The sequence below is a fragment of the Nicotiana tomentosiformis genome, chromosome 7 (assembly GCF_000390325.3).
Source record: "Nicotiana tomentosiformis chromosome 7, ASM39032v3, whole genome shotgun sequence".
In the NCBI taxonomy this organism is placed as follows: Eukaryota; Viridiplantae; Streptophyta; class Magnoliopsida; order Solanales; family Solanaceae; genus Nicotiana; species Nicotiana tomentosiformis.
This window is the reverse complement of record NC_090818.1, coordinates 97,070,895-97,091,750: the sequence shown is the minus strand read 5'-3', so window position 1 is coordinate 97,091,750 and position 20,856 is coordinate 97,070,895. Positions and strand designations below refer to the sequence as shown.

General features: G+C 42.7%; 1 protein-coding gene across 1 annotated transcript; it reads left to right on the top strand.

The window, feature by feature from the left end:
• The first annotated feature begins 18,290 nt into the window (after positions 1–18,290).
• LOC138896062 (uncharacterized) lies at positions 18,291–19,391 on the top strand. The gene has a single exon (XM_070180841.1). The coding sequence runs from the start codon at positions 18,291–18,293 to the stop codon at positions 19,389–19,391; it is 1,101 nt and encodes a 366-aa protein (XP_070036942.1).
• The last annotated feature ends 1,465 nt before the right edge of the window (positions 19,392–20,856 follow it).

The window sequence follows — 20,856 nt, the reverse complement described above, 5'->3', positions numbered from 1 at the left end:
CGGCCCTGGCCCTTCACAACCCAGACATGAGGCAGTGGTGCCTGCTCAGCTGATCTGGCAGATCGTTTACTCACCATCTGTGAGAGAATAGAAGAGAAAAGATTCAAATTTTAGAACAAACAAATCTGCATGATATGGAATGAGAGAAAGAGAAGCTTTCGTAACTATTCGGTAGCCTCTTGAAGATAAATACAAATGTATTCATACTGATCCACAAGAATCTACTAAACTTCCTCATGACCCATAGAACCTATGAACCTAGGGCTCCAATATCAACTTGTCACGACCCAAAACCACCATCCGGTCGTGATGGACTAACCCCTTGCAAGGCAAGCCAAGCATAACAATAACAAATCAAGATAACGAATTACGAATTAATACAAGTCTAAAAGCCAAATATCATAAATAAAGACTACGCTAATACAATAAATCCCCCAAAACTGGTAATACAGAGTCATGAGCTCTAAAATAGGAGTACTAGTATAATGATATAAAAGTATTGTCTAAACACTAATAACAGTAATAGAAATGTAAAGAGACGCCAAGATCTGCGAACGGGATGCAGCTCTACCTCATCTCTCAGCAACTCAATAGTGATCCAGTACAACTCTCAGCTAGGCCCCACACCCAGATCTACATAATTAAGTGCATAGTGTAGTACGAATACAATCTACCCATGTACTTTGTAAGTATCATGACTAACCTCGGAGAGGTAGTCGCAAGAATCACTAATGATACTCACGTGATGAAATTTGTACAAGCCATGAATACATAAAAATACGAAGTAACAATACAAGAATCTATGCATAACTGTAGGTAATGGTGCACATAGAGAAGATATGCAAGAACATTAAACAAGATAACCGCTCAGTATATAGAGGAGATATGTGTAAAATGGTAAGGCTAGTTACATAGAGAGAAGATATATATTGTGTATCATTTCATTAACAGAAGAAACATACATAAAAGATATGCATACAAAGGCATATATACAGGAATAGAGCCCGAATATAGAGGAGATATATAGTATATCATATATACACCCAAGGAATTTGCATATAGATGAGATATACAAAGACCCAACACTGATTAGTTTTTCACAACCATTTGTATGTCATCATGGAGAAACATGAAATGACGATCCTACGGGGATGGATCCTTATCCACACACTACATGGATAACTCACGTGCTATAATAACCCCACGAACAACTCATGTGCCACAACTAACTCAACGTGCACGGACAACTCACGTGCTGTCAAACCAGTCCAGAACACCAAAAGCATATACAATGACATATGTATACAGTCAATGGATAATAAATCATATACTCCTTGACTAATAAAATAACATGCTAAAGTGTATGCATGTTCTAAGTGTACAACTACGGCTCAAATTAGGCGGATACGCCACAAAATAGCAGTTATCATGTTTGAAATGGATATTAACCTACACACGATCTCTAATATGATTCCCGAAGTCACGTAGTCGTACAACATATAAAGCATGATCGCAAGAATTAAAAATATTTGAAACAAGGCATAATATAGCCTAAAAACTACCCCGAAAGTGAATAAACCCAGTGCGTGCACATGGGCTCGACCCCTCGCATGCACGCCACCCCTAACATGTAGCACACATCAACAATTCAAGCAACTAGTCCCTCAAGCCAAGGATAGGCAAGATACTTACCTCAAACAAGCCAAATCAATACTCAAAAAATGCCTTCCCATGCGAATCGACTCCGAACGGCTCGAATATAGCCAAAAAGAACTCAATAAAATCAAATAAAGCCATAGGAAACAATCCCAAACAATAAAGCGTCACTCTTTAATCAAATCTTCAAAAGTCAACCCGAGCCCACATGGTTAAAACTCGAGTCAAGGAGTAGACCCATAACTCCACGAGTCCTAATATGTGATTAGATTTAATATCCAAGTCCAAATCGACCTTCAATTCCCCAATTTTCACTCTCTTAAGTTGTAAGGAAACCCCCCCCCCCCCCCAAATATTTCTCAAAATCCCACATTTTGGGTGTTAATAATCCATGCAGATTCTTGAAATAACATAAAAAAATATGTAGAAACCACTTACCCCAAAGTCTTGTATGAAAATCTTCAAGCCAAAATTGCCTCTTGCAAGTCTAGGGTTCAAAATATGGAAAAATGGGCTAAAATCCCAAAATACAACTCTTAAATGGTTTGCCCAGGGGTACGCTTCGCAAACGTGGCACGTGCCTCGCATTCGTGAAGGACAAAAAGTCACTGCCCAAAAATAACTCATTGCGTTCCTAAACTAGCCCTCACGAATGCGATGCACAACCAGCCTGCCCCTACATGAACGCGACCAAGACAATGCAAACACACAGGCCAATGGCCCCCAACTTCTAGCTGCCTCCGCGAATGCGAAACACTAGGCATGAACCCAAAGAATGAAACTTCATAGCTCAAGATCACACTCCACGAACGCGACTGCCTTATCGTGAACGTGAAGAAGAAACCTCCCCAGATCCAAAATATTCTATGCGATCGTGACCATGCCTCCGCGATTGCGATAAAGACCTTACACCAGTGAATTTTCTGCAACACTAACAATACTCTGGGTGGTCTCAATCTCACCCGATCCACCCGGGACCTCGTCCAATCATACCAACATGTCCCAATGCTTAATCCAACTTGTCTGAGTGCTTAAAAGACCACGACTAATATGAAAACCATGAATCGATGATCAAAACACAAGTAAAGCTTCTCTTAAGTTCATCAAATTCCAAACTTCAAACCATGCGTCCGCTTCAAGCCTAACCAATTCGGATTATAACCAAACTGTGCACACAATTTCAAAATGACAAACCTATTCCAACTTTAGGAACAACAATCTGACCCCGATATCATCAAAGTCAACTCCCGTTTAAACGTAGGAACCCTCAAAACCTTCAATTGCCAACTTTCGGCAAAGAGCGCTAAAACATCCTAGGAACCTCCTAATCCAAATCCAGACATACGCCTAAGTCAAAAATTACCATACGAACCTATTAGAACCATCAAAACACTAATCCAGGGTCGTTTGCACAAAAGGCAAACCCTGATCAACTCTTACAACTTAAGCTTCCAAAATGAGACTAAGTGTCTCAATTCACTCCATAACCTTCGCGAATCCAATTCCAACCATGCTCGCATATCACCAAACATAAAACTCACATACGGGGGACATCAAATGAGGGAATGGGGATAAAGTACACAATACTTGTAAGGCCCCGTAAAATTCTGCCTAAAAACTAGGGGTTTCGTGGTGCCGAAGTAGGCTTATAAGTTGACGAATGTAGAGATTCTTCTATGGACTTTTTGGGTTGAACAGTGCGCTAGGGAGTAAAGGAAAATTTTTGGCAGAAAAAGACACTTCAGCAGCCCACTATGCGGCCGCAGAATCACTTTGCGGGCCACAGAATCACTTTGCGGGCCGCAGAATGGCCGCATAGTGAAGCACAAAAATGGGCAAGTTTGGTTGATATTGTGCAGTCCACTATGCAATCGCAAAACCGTTTCGCGGGCCGCACATCGACCACAGAACCAACATGAAAATTTTTGGTGGGAAGTTCTGCGGTGCATTATGCGACCGCAGAACAGGTCTACAGGCCGCATACTGGTCGCAGAGTGGGGCAGCCTTGCCCAGTTTCGGAGGGTCAATTTTGCGGCTGATTTACGGACCGCATATCCATTCTGCGGTCACTCTGCGACTGTAGATTATGTTTAGGAGCTTCATTTTTCTGATTTTATAAACCTGACCCCATTCTTATAAAACAATGTTAAGGGTCATTTTAGAAGGTTCAAACTTACATTTTAGAGAGAGAGGAAGGTGGTCTAGAGTAAGAAGAGGAGTTCCAAGTCATTTTTTCATCAATATTTGTTCAAACCTTGAAGATTTTTCTAGGGTAACTCACAAGGTCTTTAGCCAAAAGGTAAGATTCTACACCCTAACCCTTAATTTCGGAATTTAACTAAACCTGGGTAATTAGTAAAGCAATTCTTGGGTGTGGGAGTTATTTATTTTACATGTATGTACCATCTAGGGTAGTGGGGAGATTGTTGAGCCCGTTTGGGTGAACTTTAGGTAGTGGGATGAAAGAATCCACCATAGGAGGAACTTGAAACCTTAATGCACACCTAGTGTTTGATAAAATGCTCAAGTGAGATGGAACTATGAACTCCTTCCGAATCTGTGCTCAATTTTGCTATATCTCTTAATAGATCGAAGTGGCTAGGATTTCCCGAATATTGTAGTAATTTAAAAAGCTCGAGGTAGTGAAGCTTGTGCTTCGCGAACGCGTAGAGTGGGTCACGTTCGCGTACTAGGAAGTAAGGCACTTGGGGTCACATGAAGTTTTTCTTCGCGATCGCGTGGGCATGTTCGCGATCAGGTAGGTCTGTGTATCGGTGAACCGCGTTCGCGAAGGCCATTTTTGGGGGCAGCTTTGTTTTGTTCATCGCGATCGTGAGGGACTTTCCACGATTGCGAAGAGTAATTACTGGGCAGCAGTGTTAAATTTCCAAAACGAGGGTTCGAATCCGTTTATCATATTTTGAGTTAGAGACCTCGGATTTGGGCGATTCTTTAAGGGGTTTTCATGGAGTTGATTGGGGTAAGTGATTCTAACTCAGTTTTAGTTGTATTACATGAATCCTTCATTATTTTTGTCATTTAATTAGTGATTGGAGTTGGAACATTTTGGGGAAAATGGTAAAACTTCTTAGGCCGAATGTTGGGGATTTGAGTGGCGTTTTCGTGTCGGAATTGAGTAATTTTGGTATGGTTTGACTCGTGGTTGAATGGGTGTTCGGATTTTGTAAATTTTTTTGAATTCCGAGATGAGGATCCGGGGTACAGTTTTTGACTTTTGATTAAGAACTTAGCTTTTTCATAAAAATTTTATTCCTATAGCTCGTGTTTATTGTATCGAATTGTTTGTGGCTAGATTTGAGGCGTTTGGAGGCCGAATCGTGAGGCAAGGGCCTATTGGAGTAGAGATTTGCACGGTTTAAGGTAAGTAACATTTCTAAACTTGGTTCTGAGGGTATGGGTCCCTGAATTTCGTGTTGTGTGATCAGAGTTTACGTGACGCACATGCTGGGTGACGGGCATGTGAGCGTGCACCGTAGTACTTATGACTTAGTCAATTTCGTGGGACTGTGTAGTCACCTTATCTGAATATTATTATTGTACTCTATGTATTAGAGCACTTGAGCTGTGAATTATGTTAGAAATTATGTTTAGGCTATAAGCTGGTACTATTGGGACAGATAATGGTCGTTCTTTTGTTGTTGATATTATTTGCATGATTTGCAGTTACTTACTCCGTCACATTCATCATTGCTTATCATATCTCAGTCTCGGTATCATTTATTGTCACATCGGTTATCATTTATTTGGGCTGCTTAGCATGAGTGAGGTGAGCCCAAGAGACTGGTGAGATTGATGACTGAGTTGGGGCCGGAGAGCCATGCTGTGAGTGAGATTTATGGATCGGGTTGCATGCCGCAACAAGCCTTATGTCTATATGTAGATCGGGTTACATGTCACAACAAGCCTTGTGGCTATATGCGGTCGGGTTGATTTGATAGGTTTAGACATCGATTATAGTAGTTGGAATTCATTAGTTTTCATTAGGCTTGAATTTGAGCGCGATTCATGTTTTTGATGTTGTTGATGTGATTTGAGGCCTTCACTAAGTTCGTATCCTGTTTTAGGACTTGTTGGTATGTTCGGTTGAGGTTCCGGGGGCCTCAGGTGGAATTCAGATGTTTATCGGATTGGAATTTGACTTGGAAGATTGCTGAAGTTTTCTTATCTTGTTTCCTTCTATGCAATCGCGAGGTTAGGTCCGCGATCGCGAAGGGTCTTTATGGGCTGTTAGTTTTGTCCTCTTCACATTCGCAGAGAGAGGGTCACGATCGCGGTGGTAGTGAAGCTTGTACTCCGCGAACGCGTAGAGTGGATTGCGTTCGCGTATAGGAGGTAAGGCACTTGGGGTCACATAAAGTTGTTCTTCGCAATCACGTGGGCATGTTCCCGATCAGGTAGGTCTGTGTATCGGTGAACCGCGTTCGCGAAGGCCATTTTTGGGGGCAGCTTTGTTTTGTTCATCGCAATCGCGAGGGACTTTCCGCGATCGCGAACAGTAATTACAAGGCAGCAATGTTAAATTTCCAAAACGAGGGTTCGAATTCATTTTTCATATTTTGAGCGAGAGACCTCGGATTTTGGCGATTCTTTAAGGGGTTTTCATGGAGTTGATTGGGGTAAGTGATTCTAACTCAGTTTTAGTTGTATTACTTGAATCCGTCATTATTTTTGTCATTTAATTATTTATTGGAGTTGGAACATTTTGGGGAAAATGGTGAAACTTCTTAGGCCGAATTTTGGGGATTTGAGTGGCATTTTCGTGTCGGAATTGAGTAATTTTGGTATGGTTGGACTCGTGGTTGAATGGGTGTTCGGATTTTGTAAATTTTTTGAATTCTGAGACGTGGGTCCGGGGTTGAGTTTTTGACTTTTGATTAAGAACTTAGCTTTTTCATATAAAATTGATTCCTATAGCTCGTATTTATTGTATCGAATTGTTTGTGGCTAGATTTGAGGCGTTCGGAGGCCGAATTATGAGGCAAGGGCCTATTGGAGTAGAGATTTGCACGGTTTAAGGTATGTAACACTTCTAAACTTGGTTCTGAGGGTATGGGTCCATGAATTTCGTGTTATGTGATCAGAGTTTAGGTGACGCACATGCTGGGTGACGGGCGTGTGAGCGTGCACCTTAGTACTTATGACTTTAGTCGATTTCGTGGGACTGTGTAGTCACCTTATCTGAATATTATTATTGTACTCTATGTATTAGAGCACTTGAGCTGTGAATTATGTTAGAAATTATGTTTAGGCTATAAGCTGGTAATATTGGGACCCACAGTGATCATTTTTTTGTTGTTGAGATTATTTGCATAATTTGCAGTTACGTACTCCGTCACATTCATCATTGCTTATCATATCTCACTCTCGGTATCATTTATTGTCACATCAGGTATCATTGATTTGGGCTGCTTAGCATGAGTGAGGTGAGCCTAAGAGACTGGTGAGATTGATGACTGAGTTGGGGTCAGAGAGCCATGCTGTGAGTGAGATTTGTGGATCGGGTTGCATACCGCAACAAGCCTTATGGCTATATATAGATCGGGTTACACGTCGCAACAAGCCTTGTGGCTATATGTGGTCGGGTTGATTTGATAGGTTTAGACATCGATTATAGTAGTTGGAATTCATTAGTTTTCATTAGGCTTGAATTTGAGTGCGATTCATGTTTTTGATGTTATTGATGTGATTTGAGGCCTTCACTAAGTTCGTATCCTGTTTTAGGACTTGTTGGTATGTTCGGTTGAGGTTCCGGGGGGCCTCAGGTGGAATTCAGATGTTTATCGGATTGGAATTTGACTTGGAAGATTGCTGAAGTTTTCTTATCTTGTTTCCTTCTATGCAATCGCGAGGTTAGGTCCGCGATCGCGAAGGGTCTTTATGGGCTGTTGGTTTTGTCCTCTTCATGTTCGCAGAGAGAGGGTCACGATCGCGGTGGCAGTGAAGCTTGTACTTCGCGAACGCGTAGAGTGGATTGCATTCGCGTACTAGGAGGTAAGGCACTTGGGGTCACATGAAGTTGTTCTTCGCAATCGCGTGGGCATGTTCCCGATCAGGTAGGTCTGTGTATCGGTGAACCGCGTTCGCGAAGGCCATTTTTGGGGCCAGCTTTGTTTTGTTCATCGCGATCATGAGGGACTTTCCGCAATCGCGAAGAGTAATTACAAGGCAGCAGTGTTAAATTTCCAAAATGAGGGTTCGAATTCATTTTTCATATTTTGAGCGAGAGACCTCGGATTTTGGCGATTCTTTAAGGGGTTTTCATGGAGTTGATTGGGGTAAGTGATTCTAACTCAGTTTTAGTTGTATTACATGAATCCGTCATTATTTTTGTCTTTTAATTAGTTATTGGAGTTGGAACATTTTGGGGAAAATGGTGAAACTTCTTAGGCCGAATTTTGGGGATTTGAGTGGCGTTTTCGTGTCGGAATTGAGTAATTTTGGTATGGTTGGACTCGTGGTTGAATGGGTGTTCGGATTTTGTAAATTTTTTGAATTCTGAGACGTGGGTCCGGGGTTGAGTTTTTGACTTTTGATTAAGAACTTAGCTTTTTCATATAAAATTGATTCCTATAGCTCGTATTTATTGTATCGAATTGTTTGTGGCTAGATTTGAGGCGTTCGGAGGCCGAATTGTGAGGCAAGGGCCTATTGGAGTAGAGATTTGCATGGTTTAAGGTATGTAACACTTCTAAACTTGGTTCTGAGGGTATGGGTCCCTGAATTTCGTGTTATGTGATCAGAGTTTAGGTGACGCACATGCTAGGTGATGGGCGTATGAGCGTGCACCTTAGTACTTATGACTTAGTCGATTTCGTGGGACTGTGTAGTCACCTTATCTGAATATTATTATTGTACTCTATGTATTAGAGCACTTGAGCTGTGAATTATGTTAGAAATTATGTTTAGGCTATAAGCTGGTACTATTGGGACCCACAGTGGTCATTCTTTTGTTGTTGAGATTATTTGCATAATTTGCAGTAACGTACTCCGTCACATTCATCATTGCTTATCATATCTCACTCTCGGTATCATTTATTGTCACATCAGGTATCATTGATTTGGGCTGCTTAGCATGAGTGAGGTGAGCCCAAGAGACTGGTGAGATTGATGACTGAGTTGGGGTCGGAGAGCCATGCTGTGAGTGAGATTTGTGGATCGGGTTGCATGCCGCAACAAGCCTTATGGCTATATATAGATCGGGTTACACGTCGCAACAAGCCTTGTGGCTATATGTGGTCGGGTTGATTTGATAGGTTTAGACATCGATTATAGAAGTTGGAAATTATTAGTTTTCATTAGGCTTGAATTGGAGCACGATTCGTGTTTTTGATGTTGTTGATGTGATTTGAGGCCTTCACTAAGTTCGTATCATGTTTTAGGACTTGTTGGTATGTTCAGTTGAGGTTTAGGGGGCCTCAGGTCGATTTTGGATGGTTATCGGAGTGGAATTTGACTTGGAAGATTGCTGAAGTTTTCTGATGTGGTTTCCTTCAATGCAATCGCGAGGTTAGGTCCGCGATCGCGAAGGGTCTTTGTGGGCTTTTGGTTTAGTCCTCTTCACGTTCGTAGAGAGAGGGTCACAATCGCGGTGGTAGTGAAGCTTGTGCTTCACGAATGCGTAGAGTGGATTGCGTTCGCATACTAGGAAGTAAGGCACTTGGGGTCACATGAAGTTGTTCTTCGCTATCGCGTGGGCATGTTCGCGATCACGTAGGTCTGTGTATCGATGAACCGCATTCGCGAAGGCCATTTTTTGGGGTAGCTTTGTTCTGTTCATCGCTATCGCGAGGGACTTTCTGCGATCGCGAAGAGTAATTACTGGGCAGTAGTGTTAAATTTCCAAAACGAGGGTTCGAATTCATTTTTCATATTTTGAGCGAGAGACCTCGGATTTGGGTGATTCTTGAAGGGATTTACAAGGAGTTGATTGGGGTAAGTGATTCTAACTCGGTTTTAGTTGTATTACATTAATCCATCATTATTTTTGTCATTTAATTAGTGATTGGAGTGGGAAAAGTTTGAGGAAAATGGTGAAACTTACCGAATTTTGGGGATTTAAGTGGTGTTTTGGTGTCGGATTTGAATAATTTTTGTATGGTTGGACCCGTAGTTGAATTGGTTTTCGGATTTTGTAACTTTTGTCGAATTTCGAGATGTGGGCCCGGGGTTGACTTTTTGTGTTTTAATTAAGAACTTAGCTTTTTCATATAAAATTGATTCCTACAGCTATTATTGATTGTATCGAATTGTTTATGGCTAGAGTTGAGGTGTTTGGAGGCCGAATTGCGAGGCAAGGGCCTATTGCAGTAAAGATTTGCACGGTTTTAGATATGTAACACTTCTGAACTTGGTTCTGAGGGTATGGATCCCTGAATTTCATGTTATGTGATCAATGTTGAGTTGACACACATGCTGGATGACGAGTGTGTAAGCCTGCACCGTAGTACTTATGATTTAGTCGATTTCGTGGGACTGTGTAGTCACCGTATCTGAATATTATTATTGTACTCTATGTGTTAGAGCACTTGAGCTGTGAATTATGTTAGAAATCATGTTTAGGCTATGAGCTGGTACTATTGGGACCCACAGTGGTCGTTCTTCTGCTGTTGGAATTATTTGCTTAATTTGCAGTTACGTACTCAGTCGCATTCATCATTGCATATCTTATCTCAGTCTCGATATCTCTTATTATCACATCAGGTATCATTGATTTGGGCTGTTTAGCATGAGTGAGGTGAGCCCAAGAGAATGGTGAGCTTAATGACTCAGTTCAGGGACGTGCTGTGAGTGAGATTTGTGGATCGGGTTGCATGCCGCAACAAGTCTTATGGCTATATGTGGATCGGGTTCCACGGTGCAACAAGCCTTATGGCTATATGTGGATTGGGTTGATTTGATAGATTTAGACATCGATTTTAGAAGTTGGAATTCATTAGGTTTTATTAGGCTTGAATTGGTGCGCGATTCATGTTTTTGATGTTGTTGATGTGATTTGAGGCCTTGACTAAGTTCGTATCGTGTTTTAGGACTTATTGGCATATTCGGTTGAGGTCTCGGGGGCCTCGGGTGGATTTCGGATGGTTATCCAACTGGAATTTGACTTGGAAGATTGCTGAAGTCTGCTGAAGTTTTCTGATCTGGTTTACTTCTATGCAATCGAGAGGTAAGCTCCGCGATCGCGAAGGGTCTTTGTAGGCTGTTGGGTTTGTCCTCTTCGCGTTGGCAGAGTGAGGGTCACGATCACATAGGTAGTGAAACTTGTGCTTCGCGAATGCGTAGAGTGGATCACGTTCGCATACAAGGAAGTAAGCCAGCTGGGGTCAAGCAAAGTTTTTCTTCGTGATCGCGTGGGCATGTTTGTGATTACGTAGGTCTGTGTATCGGTGAACCGCGTTCGCGAAGACCATTTTTCTAGGTAGCTTTGTTATGTTCTTTGCGATTGCGAGGGACTTTCCGTGATCAGGAAGAGTAATCACTGGTCAGCAATGTTAAATTTCCAAAATAAGGGTTTGAATCGATTTTTCATATTTTGAGCTAGAGACCTCGGATTTGAGCAATTCTTGAAGAGATTTTTAAGGAGTTTATTGGGGTAAGTGATTCTAAATCAGTTATAGTTGTATTACATGAATCCATCATTATTTTTTTCATTTAATTAGTGATTGGAGTTGGAAAACTTTGGGGAAAATGGTGAAACTTCCTAGGCCAAATTTTGGGGATTTGAGTGGTGTTTTGGTATCGGATTTGAGTAATTTTGGTATGGTTGGACTCGTGATGGAATGTGTGTTCGGATTTTGTAACATTTATTGAATTCTGAGACTTGGGCCCGGGGTTGACGTTTTGAGATGAGTTTTTGACTTTTGATTAACAACTCAGCTTTTTCATATAAAATTGATTCCTATAGCTTGTGTTGAATGTATCGAATTATTTGTGGTTAGAACGAGGCTGAATCGTGAGGTAAGGGCCTATTGGAGAAGAGATTTGCACGGTTTAAGGTAAGTAACACTTCTAAACTTGGTTATGAGGGTATGGGTCCCTGAATTTTGTGTTATGTGATCAGAGTTTAGGTGACGCACATGCTGGGTGACGGGCATGTGGGCGTGCACCGTAGTACTTATGACTTAGTCGATTTCGTGGGACTGTGTAGTCACCTTATCTGAATATTATTATTGTACTCTATGTATTAGAGCACTTGAGCTGTGAATTATGTTAGAAATCATGTTTAGGCTATAAGCTGGTACTATTGGGACACACAGTGGTCGTTCTTTTGTTGTTGAGATTATTTGCATGATTTGCAGTTACGTACTCAGTCACATTCTTCATTGCTTATCATATCTCAGTCTCGGTATCATTTATTGTCACATCAGGTATCATAGATTTGGGCTGCTTAGCATGAGTGAGGTGAGCCCAAGAGACTGGTGAGATTGATGACTGAGTTGGGGCCGGAGAGCCATGCTGTGAGTGAGATTTGTGGATCGGGTTGCATGCCGCAACAAGCCTTATGGTTATATATAGATCGTGTTACACGCCACAACAAGCCTTGTGGCTATATGTGGTCGGGTTGATTTGATAGGTTTAGACATCGATTATAGCCTTGTGGATAGATTTGATAGGCTTGAATTGGAGCGCGATTCATGTTTTTGATGTTGTTGATGTGATTTGAGGCCTTCACAAAGTTCGTATCGTGTTTTAGGACTTGTTGGTATGTTCGGTTGAGGTTCCGGGGGCTTCAGGTGGATTTTAGATGGTTATCGAATTGGAATTTCACTTGGAAGATTGCTGAAGTTTTCTGATCTTGTTTCCTTCTATGCAATCGCGAGGTTAGGTCCGCGATTGCGAAGGGTCTTTGTGGGCTGTTGGTTTTGTCCTCTTTGCGTTCGCAGAGAGAGGGTCACGATCGCGGTGGTAGTGAAGCTTGTACTTCGCGAATGCATAGAATGGATCGCGTTCGCGTACTAGGAAGTAAGGCACTTGGGGTCACATGAAGTTGTTCTTCGCGCTCGCGTGGGCATGTTCGCGATCACGTAGGTCTGTGTATCGGTGAACCGCGTTCGCGAAGGCCATTTTTGGGGGAAGCTTTGTTTTGTTCATCGCGATCGGGACTTTCCGAGATCTCGAAGAGTAATTACTGGGCAGCAATGTTAAATTTCCAAAACGAGGGTTCGAATCCATTTTTCATATTTTGAGCTAGAAACCTCGGATTTGGGCGATTCTGTAAAGGGTTTTCATGGACTTGATTAGGGTAAGTGATTGTAACTCAGGTTTAGTTGTATTACATGAATCCATCATTATTTTTGTCATTTAATTAGTGATTAGAGTTGGAAATATTTGGGGGAAATGGTGAAACTTCTTAGGCCGAACTTTGGGGATTTGAGTGCCGTTTTCGTGTCGGATTTGAGTAATTTTGGTATGGTTAGACTCGTGGTTGAATGAGTGTTCGGATTTTGTAATTTTTTTGAATTCGGAGACGTGGGTCCGGCGTTGAGTTTTTAACTTTTGATTAAGAACTTAGCGTTTTCATATAAAATTGAATCCTATAGCTCGTGTTTATTGTATCGAATTGTTTGTGGCTAGATTTGAAGCGTTCGGAGGCTGAATCATGAGGCAAGGGCCTATTAGAGTAGAGATTTGCACGGTTTAAGGTAAGTAACACTTCTAAACTTGATTCTGAGGGTATGGGTCCCTAAATTTCATGTTATGTGATCAGTGTTTAGGTGATGCACATGCTAGGTGACGGGCGTGTGAGCGTGCACCGTAGTACTTATGACTTAGTCGATTTCGTGGGACTATGTAGTTACCTTATCTGAATACTATTATTGTACTCTATGTATTAGATCACTTGAGCTGTGAATTATGTTAGAAATCATGTTTAGGCTATAAGGTGGTACTATTGGGACACACAGTGGTCGTTCTTTTGTTGTTTAGATTATTTGCATAATTTGCAATTACGTACTCAGTCACATTCATCATTGCTTATCATATCTCAGTCTCGGTATCTTTTATTGTCACATCGGGTATCATTGATTTGGGCTGTTTAGCATGAATGAGGTGAGCCCAAGAGAATGGTGAGCTTAATGACTGAGTTCGGGGACGTGCTGTGAGTGAGATTTGTGGATCGGGTTGCATGCCGCAACATGACTTATGGCTATATGTGGATCGGGTTACACGCCGCAACAAGCCTTGTGTCTATATGTGGTCGGGTTGATTTGATAGGTTTAGACATCGATTATAGAAGTTGGAATTCATTAGTTTTCATTGGGTTTGAATTGGAGCGCGATTCGTGTTTTTGATGTTGTTGATGTGATTTGAGGCCTTCACTAAGGTTGTATCATCTTTTAGGACTTGTTGGTATGTTCGGTTGAGGTTCTGGGGGCCTCAGGTGGATTTCGTATGGTTATCAGAGTGGAATTTGACTTGGAAGATTGCTGAAGTTTTCTGATGTGGTTTCCTTATATGCAATCGCGAGGTTAGGTCCGCGATCGCGAAGGGTCTTTGTGGGCTGTTGATATTTTCCTCTTCGCATTCGCAGAGAGAGGGTCACGATCGCGGTGGTAGTGAAGCTTGTGCTTCGCGAACGCGTAGAGTGGATCACGTTCGCGTACTAGGAAGTAAGGCACTTGGGGTCATATGAAGTTGTTCTTCGCGATCGCGTGGGCATGTTCGCGATCACGTAGGTCTGTGTATCGGTGAACCGCATTCGCGAAGGCCATTTTCGGGGGTAGCTTTGTTTTGTTCATCGCGATCGCGAGGGACTTTCTGCGATCACGAAGAGTAATTACTGGGCAGCAGTGTTAAATTTCCAAAACGAGGGTTCGAATCCATTTTTCATATTTTGAGCTAGAGAACTCGGATTTGGGCGATTCTTGAACGGATTTTCAAGGAGTTGATTAGGGTAAGTGATTCTAACTCGGTTTTAGTTGTATTACATTAATCCATAGTTATTTTTTCATTTAATTAGTGATTGGAGTTGGAAACTTTTGGGGAAAATGGTGAAACTTACCGAATTTGTGGGATTTGAGTGGTGTTTTGGTGTCGGATTTGAGTAATTTTGGTATGGTTGGACTCGTGGTTGAATTGGTGTTCAAATTTTGTAACTTTTGTCAAATTTTGAGATGTGGGCCCGGGGTTGACTTTTTGAGTTTTAATTAAGAACTTAGCTTTTTCATATAAAATTGATTCCTACGGCTCGTGTTGATTATATCGAATTGTTTATGGCTAGATTTGAGGCGTTCAGAGGCCGAATTGCGAGGCAAGGGCCTATTGCAGTAGAGATTTGCACAATTTGAGGTAAGTAACACTTCTGAACTTGGTTCTGAGGGTATGGATCCCTGAATTTCATGTTATGTGATCAATGTTGAATTGACGCACATGGTGGGTTACGAGCGTGTGTGCCTGCACCATAGTACTTATGACTTAGTCGATTTCGTTGGACTGTGTAGTCACTATATCTGAATATTATTATTGTACTCTATGTGTTAGAGCACTTGAGCTGTGAATTATGTTAGAAATCACGTTTAGGCTATGAGCTGGTACTATTGGGACCCACAGTGGTCGTTCTTCTGCTGTTGAGATTATTTACTTAATTTGCAGTTACGTACTCAGTCGTATTCATCATTGCATATCATATCTCAGTCTCATATCTCTTATTATCACATCAGGTATCATTGATTTGGGCTGTTTAGCATGAGTGAGGTGAGCCCAAGAGAATGGTGAGCTTAATGACCGAGTTCGGGGACGTGCTGTGAGTGAGATTTGTGGATCGGGTTGCATGCCGCAACATGCCTTATGGCTATATGTGGATCGGGTTCCACGGCGCAACAAGCCTTATGTCTGTATGTGGATCGGGTTGATTTGATAGGTTTAGACATCAATTATAGAAGTTAGTTTTTTCATATAAAATTGATTCCTATAGCTCGTGTTGATAGTATCGAATTGTTTGTGGCTATATTTAAGGCGTTCGAAGGCCGAATCGCGAGGCAATGGCCCATTGGAGTAGAGATTTACACAGTTTGAGGTAAGTAACACTTCTTAACTTGGTTACGAGGGTATGGATCCCTGAATTTCATGTTATGTGATCAATGTTGAATTGATGCACATGCTGGGTGACGAGCGTGTGTACCTGCACCATAGTACTTATGACTTAGTCGATTTCGTTGGACTGTGTAGTCACCATATCTGAATATTATTATTGTACTCTATGTGTTAGAGCACTTGAGCTGTGAATTATGTTAGAAATCACGTTTAGGCTATGAGCTGGTACTATTGGGACCCACAGTGGTCGTTTTTCTGCTGTTGAGATTATTTGCTTAATTTGCAGTTATGTACTCAGTCGCATTCATCATTGCATATCATATCTCAGTCTCATATCTCTTATTATCACATCAGGTATCATTGATTTGGGCTGCTTAGCATGAGTGAGGTGAGCCCGAGAGACATGTGAGATTGATGACTGAGTTGGTGCCGGAGAACCATGCTGTGAGTGAGATTTGTGGATCGGGTTGCATGCCGCAACAAGCTTTATGGCTATATGTGGATCGGGTTGTACGCCGCGACCAGCCTTATGGCCATATGTGGATCGGGTTGCGCACCGCAACAGGTCTTATGGCTATACGTGGATTGGGCTGCACGCCGTAGCAGGCACCATACAGTGCTGAGTGACTTAGTGTGACGAGCGAGAATTGAGACAATCAGATTGAGTGCTCTGAAAGTGTGAGTACGTAAGGTTTTCATTGTGTTGCATCACATACTGTATTATTATGGGAATATAGATATAGATATGTCATATTTCTCATATCAGTCATACTTGGCATATTTTATCTGTGTTGAACTTAATTGTTAAGCCTGGAAGCATGTCTACATTTTCTGTACTATTAAAATCTGTATTTGTACTATATTGTTGAGCTCGTCACTGTTTTCAGACCATAGGTTAGACTTGTTACTTATTGAGTTGGTTGTACTTACGCTACACCCTGTACTTTGTGTGCAAATCCTGGTGTTTCCGGGCACGGTGGTTGCTGATCTTTGAGTTTCACCCATTCGGAGACCATCGAGGTAGCTGCTTTGGCGTCCGCAGACCTTGACTCTCCTCCTCTGTCTCTTAGTTTTATTTATGTTGTTCTACCTTTATAGACGGTGTTTCAGACTATGTTATTGCATATATTCTCATGTACTCAGTGACACCCGAATTTTGGAAAAATTGTATTCGAGTCGCAGTTGTTTATATCAGCTATTTATGAGAGTTATTACTGTTAAACTTGCTTCGTCTTATTTTAAAACAAAATGCCTAGTTTTATTGTGAATGTCAGCTTACCTAGTTTTGTGATAGGCGCCATCACGACATGTCAAGTTTTGGGTCGTGACAAGTTGGTATCAGAGCCTAGGTTACATAGGTCTCACAAGTAATGAGCAAATTTAGTAGTGTTGCGGATCGGTACGGAGACGTATGTACTTATTTTCGAGAGACTACCGAACCCTTAGGAAAACCTAACTTTCTTGTATTCTTGTCGTGCGAATTTGTTTATTCCGGGAACTAAAATTCTGTTATTCTATTCTCTCATAAATGGTGATGACACGTGCTACCGGATCGGGCAAACGACCACCAGTACTACCAGTTAGGGCCACGAGAGGCTGGGGTTGCGGTAGAGGCCGAGGTGCAGCTCGTACAAAAGCTAGAGTAGCACCCGTAGACCCACTAGTTGCTCCAGCTTAGGAACAAATTCCAGATATGGTTGGGCCGGTGGGACCAGCTTAGGCACTAGTTGTGCCCATTGTGATTCCAATATTGACTATTTGCAATAGCCTTGCTCAAGCGGTTTCAGTTCCGGCCGCAGAAGCCACTTCTCAGGCCAGGGGAGATGCTCAGACTCTCGTCACCCGTACTCCAAAGGAGGTAGTGCAGGGACTCCAGACACTAGGGGTATTTCCAGCCCAGCCGGTTGCAGTTGCTCAGGCCTAGGTGGGTCCCTTAATGAGTGATGAGGAGCAGAAGAGACTAGAGAGATTTGGGAGGCTCAAGACTCCATCATTCAGTGGGGATGAGTCAGAGGATGCTCAGGACATCTTGGATAGGTGCCAGCGGATTCTTTGCCCGGCGGGTATTTTGGAGATTAGTGGGGTCTCATTTACCACTTTTCAGCTGACGGGGGCAGCCTTTAGATAGTGGGAGGCCTATGAGTGGAGCAGGCCAGCCGATGCTATACCACTTTCATGGCACGAGTTCTCCATTCTCTTCTTGGAGAAGTTTGTGCCACTAACCCACAGGGAGGAGATGCTTATGCAGTTTTAGCAGCTATACTAGGAGGGCATGTCTGTGACCTAGTATAAGATGAGATTTTTAGAGTTGGCTAGTCATGCGATCTGGTTGGTTCCCACTGAGAGGAAGATGATTAGGAGGTTCATTGATTGCCTCAGCTCTCAGTTGCATTTTGTTATGACTCGGGAGAATGCATCAGGTGCTAGGTTCGACTGGTTGATATTGCTAGGCGGCTAGAGTTGGTCCGTAGTCAGGAGCGTGAAGAGAGGAAGGCCAAGAGGCCTCGTGGTTTGGTTGGTTTCTACGGTGTTCCTTTTAGGGGCAGTCCTACCACAGCAGGGGTCGTCCTTATAGGCTCGCTCAGATGGCTCGTCAGGTTCATCGTGGTGCATCAGCTAGCCATGGTTCATACAATGCTCGATTGGTGAAGTCATCTCTTAGTGCTCTCCCAGCTCAGAGTTCATCTCGTGCTCCTTCAGTTCAGGGTTCATCTGCACCAGGTTCCTCTAGCAGTTATTCTGGTTATCGGGGTCCAATTAAGTCCCCACCATCATTGACGGATTGGAGTTGCTATGAGTGTGGGGAGCTTGGGCATATCAGGAGCCAGTGTCCCCATCTCTTGGGAGATCCAGTTCAGCAGAGAGGTCAGGCTATGACTTCTTCACCAGTCACTTCACCACCCGCGCAGCGAGCTCGGGGTGGGGCTCAGGCAGTTAGAGGTCGCCCTAGAGCGGGAGGCCGATCAGGTGGCGGTGAGGCTCGATTCTATGCTATTCCTGCCAGGCTAGAGAACGTTACTTCAGACACAATGATCACAGGTATTGCCTCAGTATTCAACTGGGATGCTTCTATATTATTTGACCCTGGTTCTACTTATTTGTATCTGTCATCATATTTTGCTTGTTATTTGGATATGCCCCTTGAGTCCTTAGTCTCACCTACTCATGTATCTACACTGGTGGGCGATACTATTATTGTGGACCGTGTGTATCGGTCGTGTGTAGTGATTATTGGGGGATTGGAGACTAGAGTTGATCTCTTATTGCCTAATATGGTTGATTTTGACATAATTTTCGGTATGGATTGGTTGTCTCCATGTCATGCCATTCTATGTTGTCACGCTAAGACCGTGACGTTGGTGATGCCGAGATTACCGACGATCAAGTGGAGAGGTTCTCTAGTTTATGTTCCAAGCAGGGTGATTTCATATTTGAAGGCCCAACAGATGGTTGGGAAGGGGTGTTTGTCATATTTGGCCTTTGTGAGAGATGTTGGTGCTGATACTCCTACTATTGATTCTGTCTCGGTAGTGCTAGACTTTTCGGATGTGTTTCCTACAGACCTGTCGGACATGCAACCCAACAGGGATATTGATTTTGGTATTGACTTGGTGCGGGGTACTCAGCCCATTTCTATTCCTCCATATCCTATGGCACCAACAGAGTTGAAGGAATTGAAAGAGTAGCTTCAGGAGCTCCTTGATAAGGGGCTTATTCGGCGTATGTGTCGCCTTGGGGTGCACCAGTTCTATTTGTAAAGAAGAAGGATGGTACTATACGGATGTGCATCGACTATAGGCAGTTAAACAAAGTTACAATCAAGAACAAGTATCAATTGCCGCGCATTGATGATCTATTTGACCAGCTTCAGGGAGCAAGGAGGGTGTTCTCTAAGATCGATTTGAGGTCTAGGTATCACCAGTTGACTATTCAGAAATCGAATATTCTAAAGATGGCATTCAGGACCAGCTATGGTCACTATGAGTTCCTTGTGATGTCTTTTGGGCTGACCAACGCCCTAGCAACATTCATGCATCTGATGAACACTGTATTTCAGCAATATCTTGATTCATTTGTCATAGTATTCATTGATGATATCCTGGTGTACTCACGTAGCCAGGAGGAGGATGCCCAACATTTGAGGATTATACTACAGAGGTTGAGGGAGGAGAAGCTTCATGCCAAGTTCTCCAAGTGTAAATTTTGGCTCAGTTCGGTGGCGTTCTTGGGGAACGTGGTGTCCAGTGAGGGAATTAAGGTGGATCCAAAGAAGATAGAGGCAGTTCAGAGTTGGCCCAAACTATCTTCAACTACTGATATTCGGAGTTTTCTCGTCCATTGCAGTGCCTTTGACTAAATTGACCCAGAATGGTGCTCCATTCAGGTGGTCGGATGAGTGTGAGGAGAGCTTTCAAAAGCTCAAGACTGCCTTGACCAAAGCTCCAGTTCTAGTTTTGCCTTCAGCGTCAGGCTCATGTACAGTGTATTGCGATGCTTCTCAGATTGGCATTGGGTGTGTCTTGATGCAGGAGGGTAGAGTGATTACTTATGCTTCGCGTTAGTTGAAGCCCTATGAGAAGAACTACCATGTTCATTATTTGGAGTTAGCAGCCATCGTTCATGCATTGAAGATTTGGTGGCATTATCTCTATGGAGTGTCTTGTGAGGTATTTACGGATTATCGGATTCTCCAGCACTTGTTCAAATAATGGATCTTAATTTGAGGCAGCCGAGATGATTGGAGCTGCTAAAAGACTATGATATTACCATTCTATAACATCCCGGGAAGGCCAATATGGTTATCGATGCCTTGAGTTGGAAGGCGATGAGTATGGGTAGTCTTGCTTTTATTCCGGTTGTTGAGAGACCACTTGCATAAGATGTCAGGCCTTGGCCAATCAGTTTGTGAGATTAGATGTTTTGGAGCCCAGTCGTGTTCTAGCTTGTGTGGTTTCTGGGTCTTCCTTATATGATCGCATCAGAGAGCACCAGTATGATGATCCTCATTTGCTTGTCCTTAAGAACACAGTTCAGCACGGTGATTCCAAGGAGGTTACCATTGGGTATGATGGGGTATTAATGATGCAGGGTCGGATCTGTGTACCCAATGTAGATGGGCTACGTGAGTTGATTCTTGAGGAGGCCCATAGT

Bases quoted from the DNA above. Each gene is read 5' to 3' on its own strand.
- LOC138896062 (XM_070180841.1), top strand. From the start codon at position 18,291: ATGGCTCGTCAGGTTCATCGTGGTGCATCAGCTAGCCATGGTTCATAC.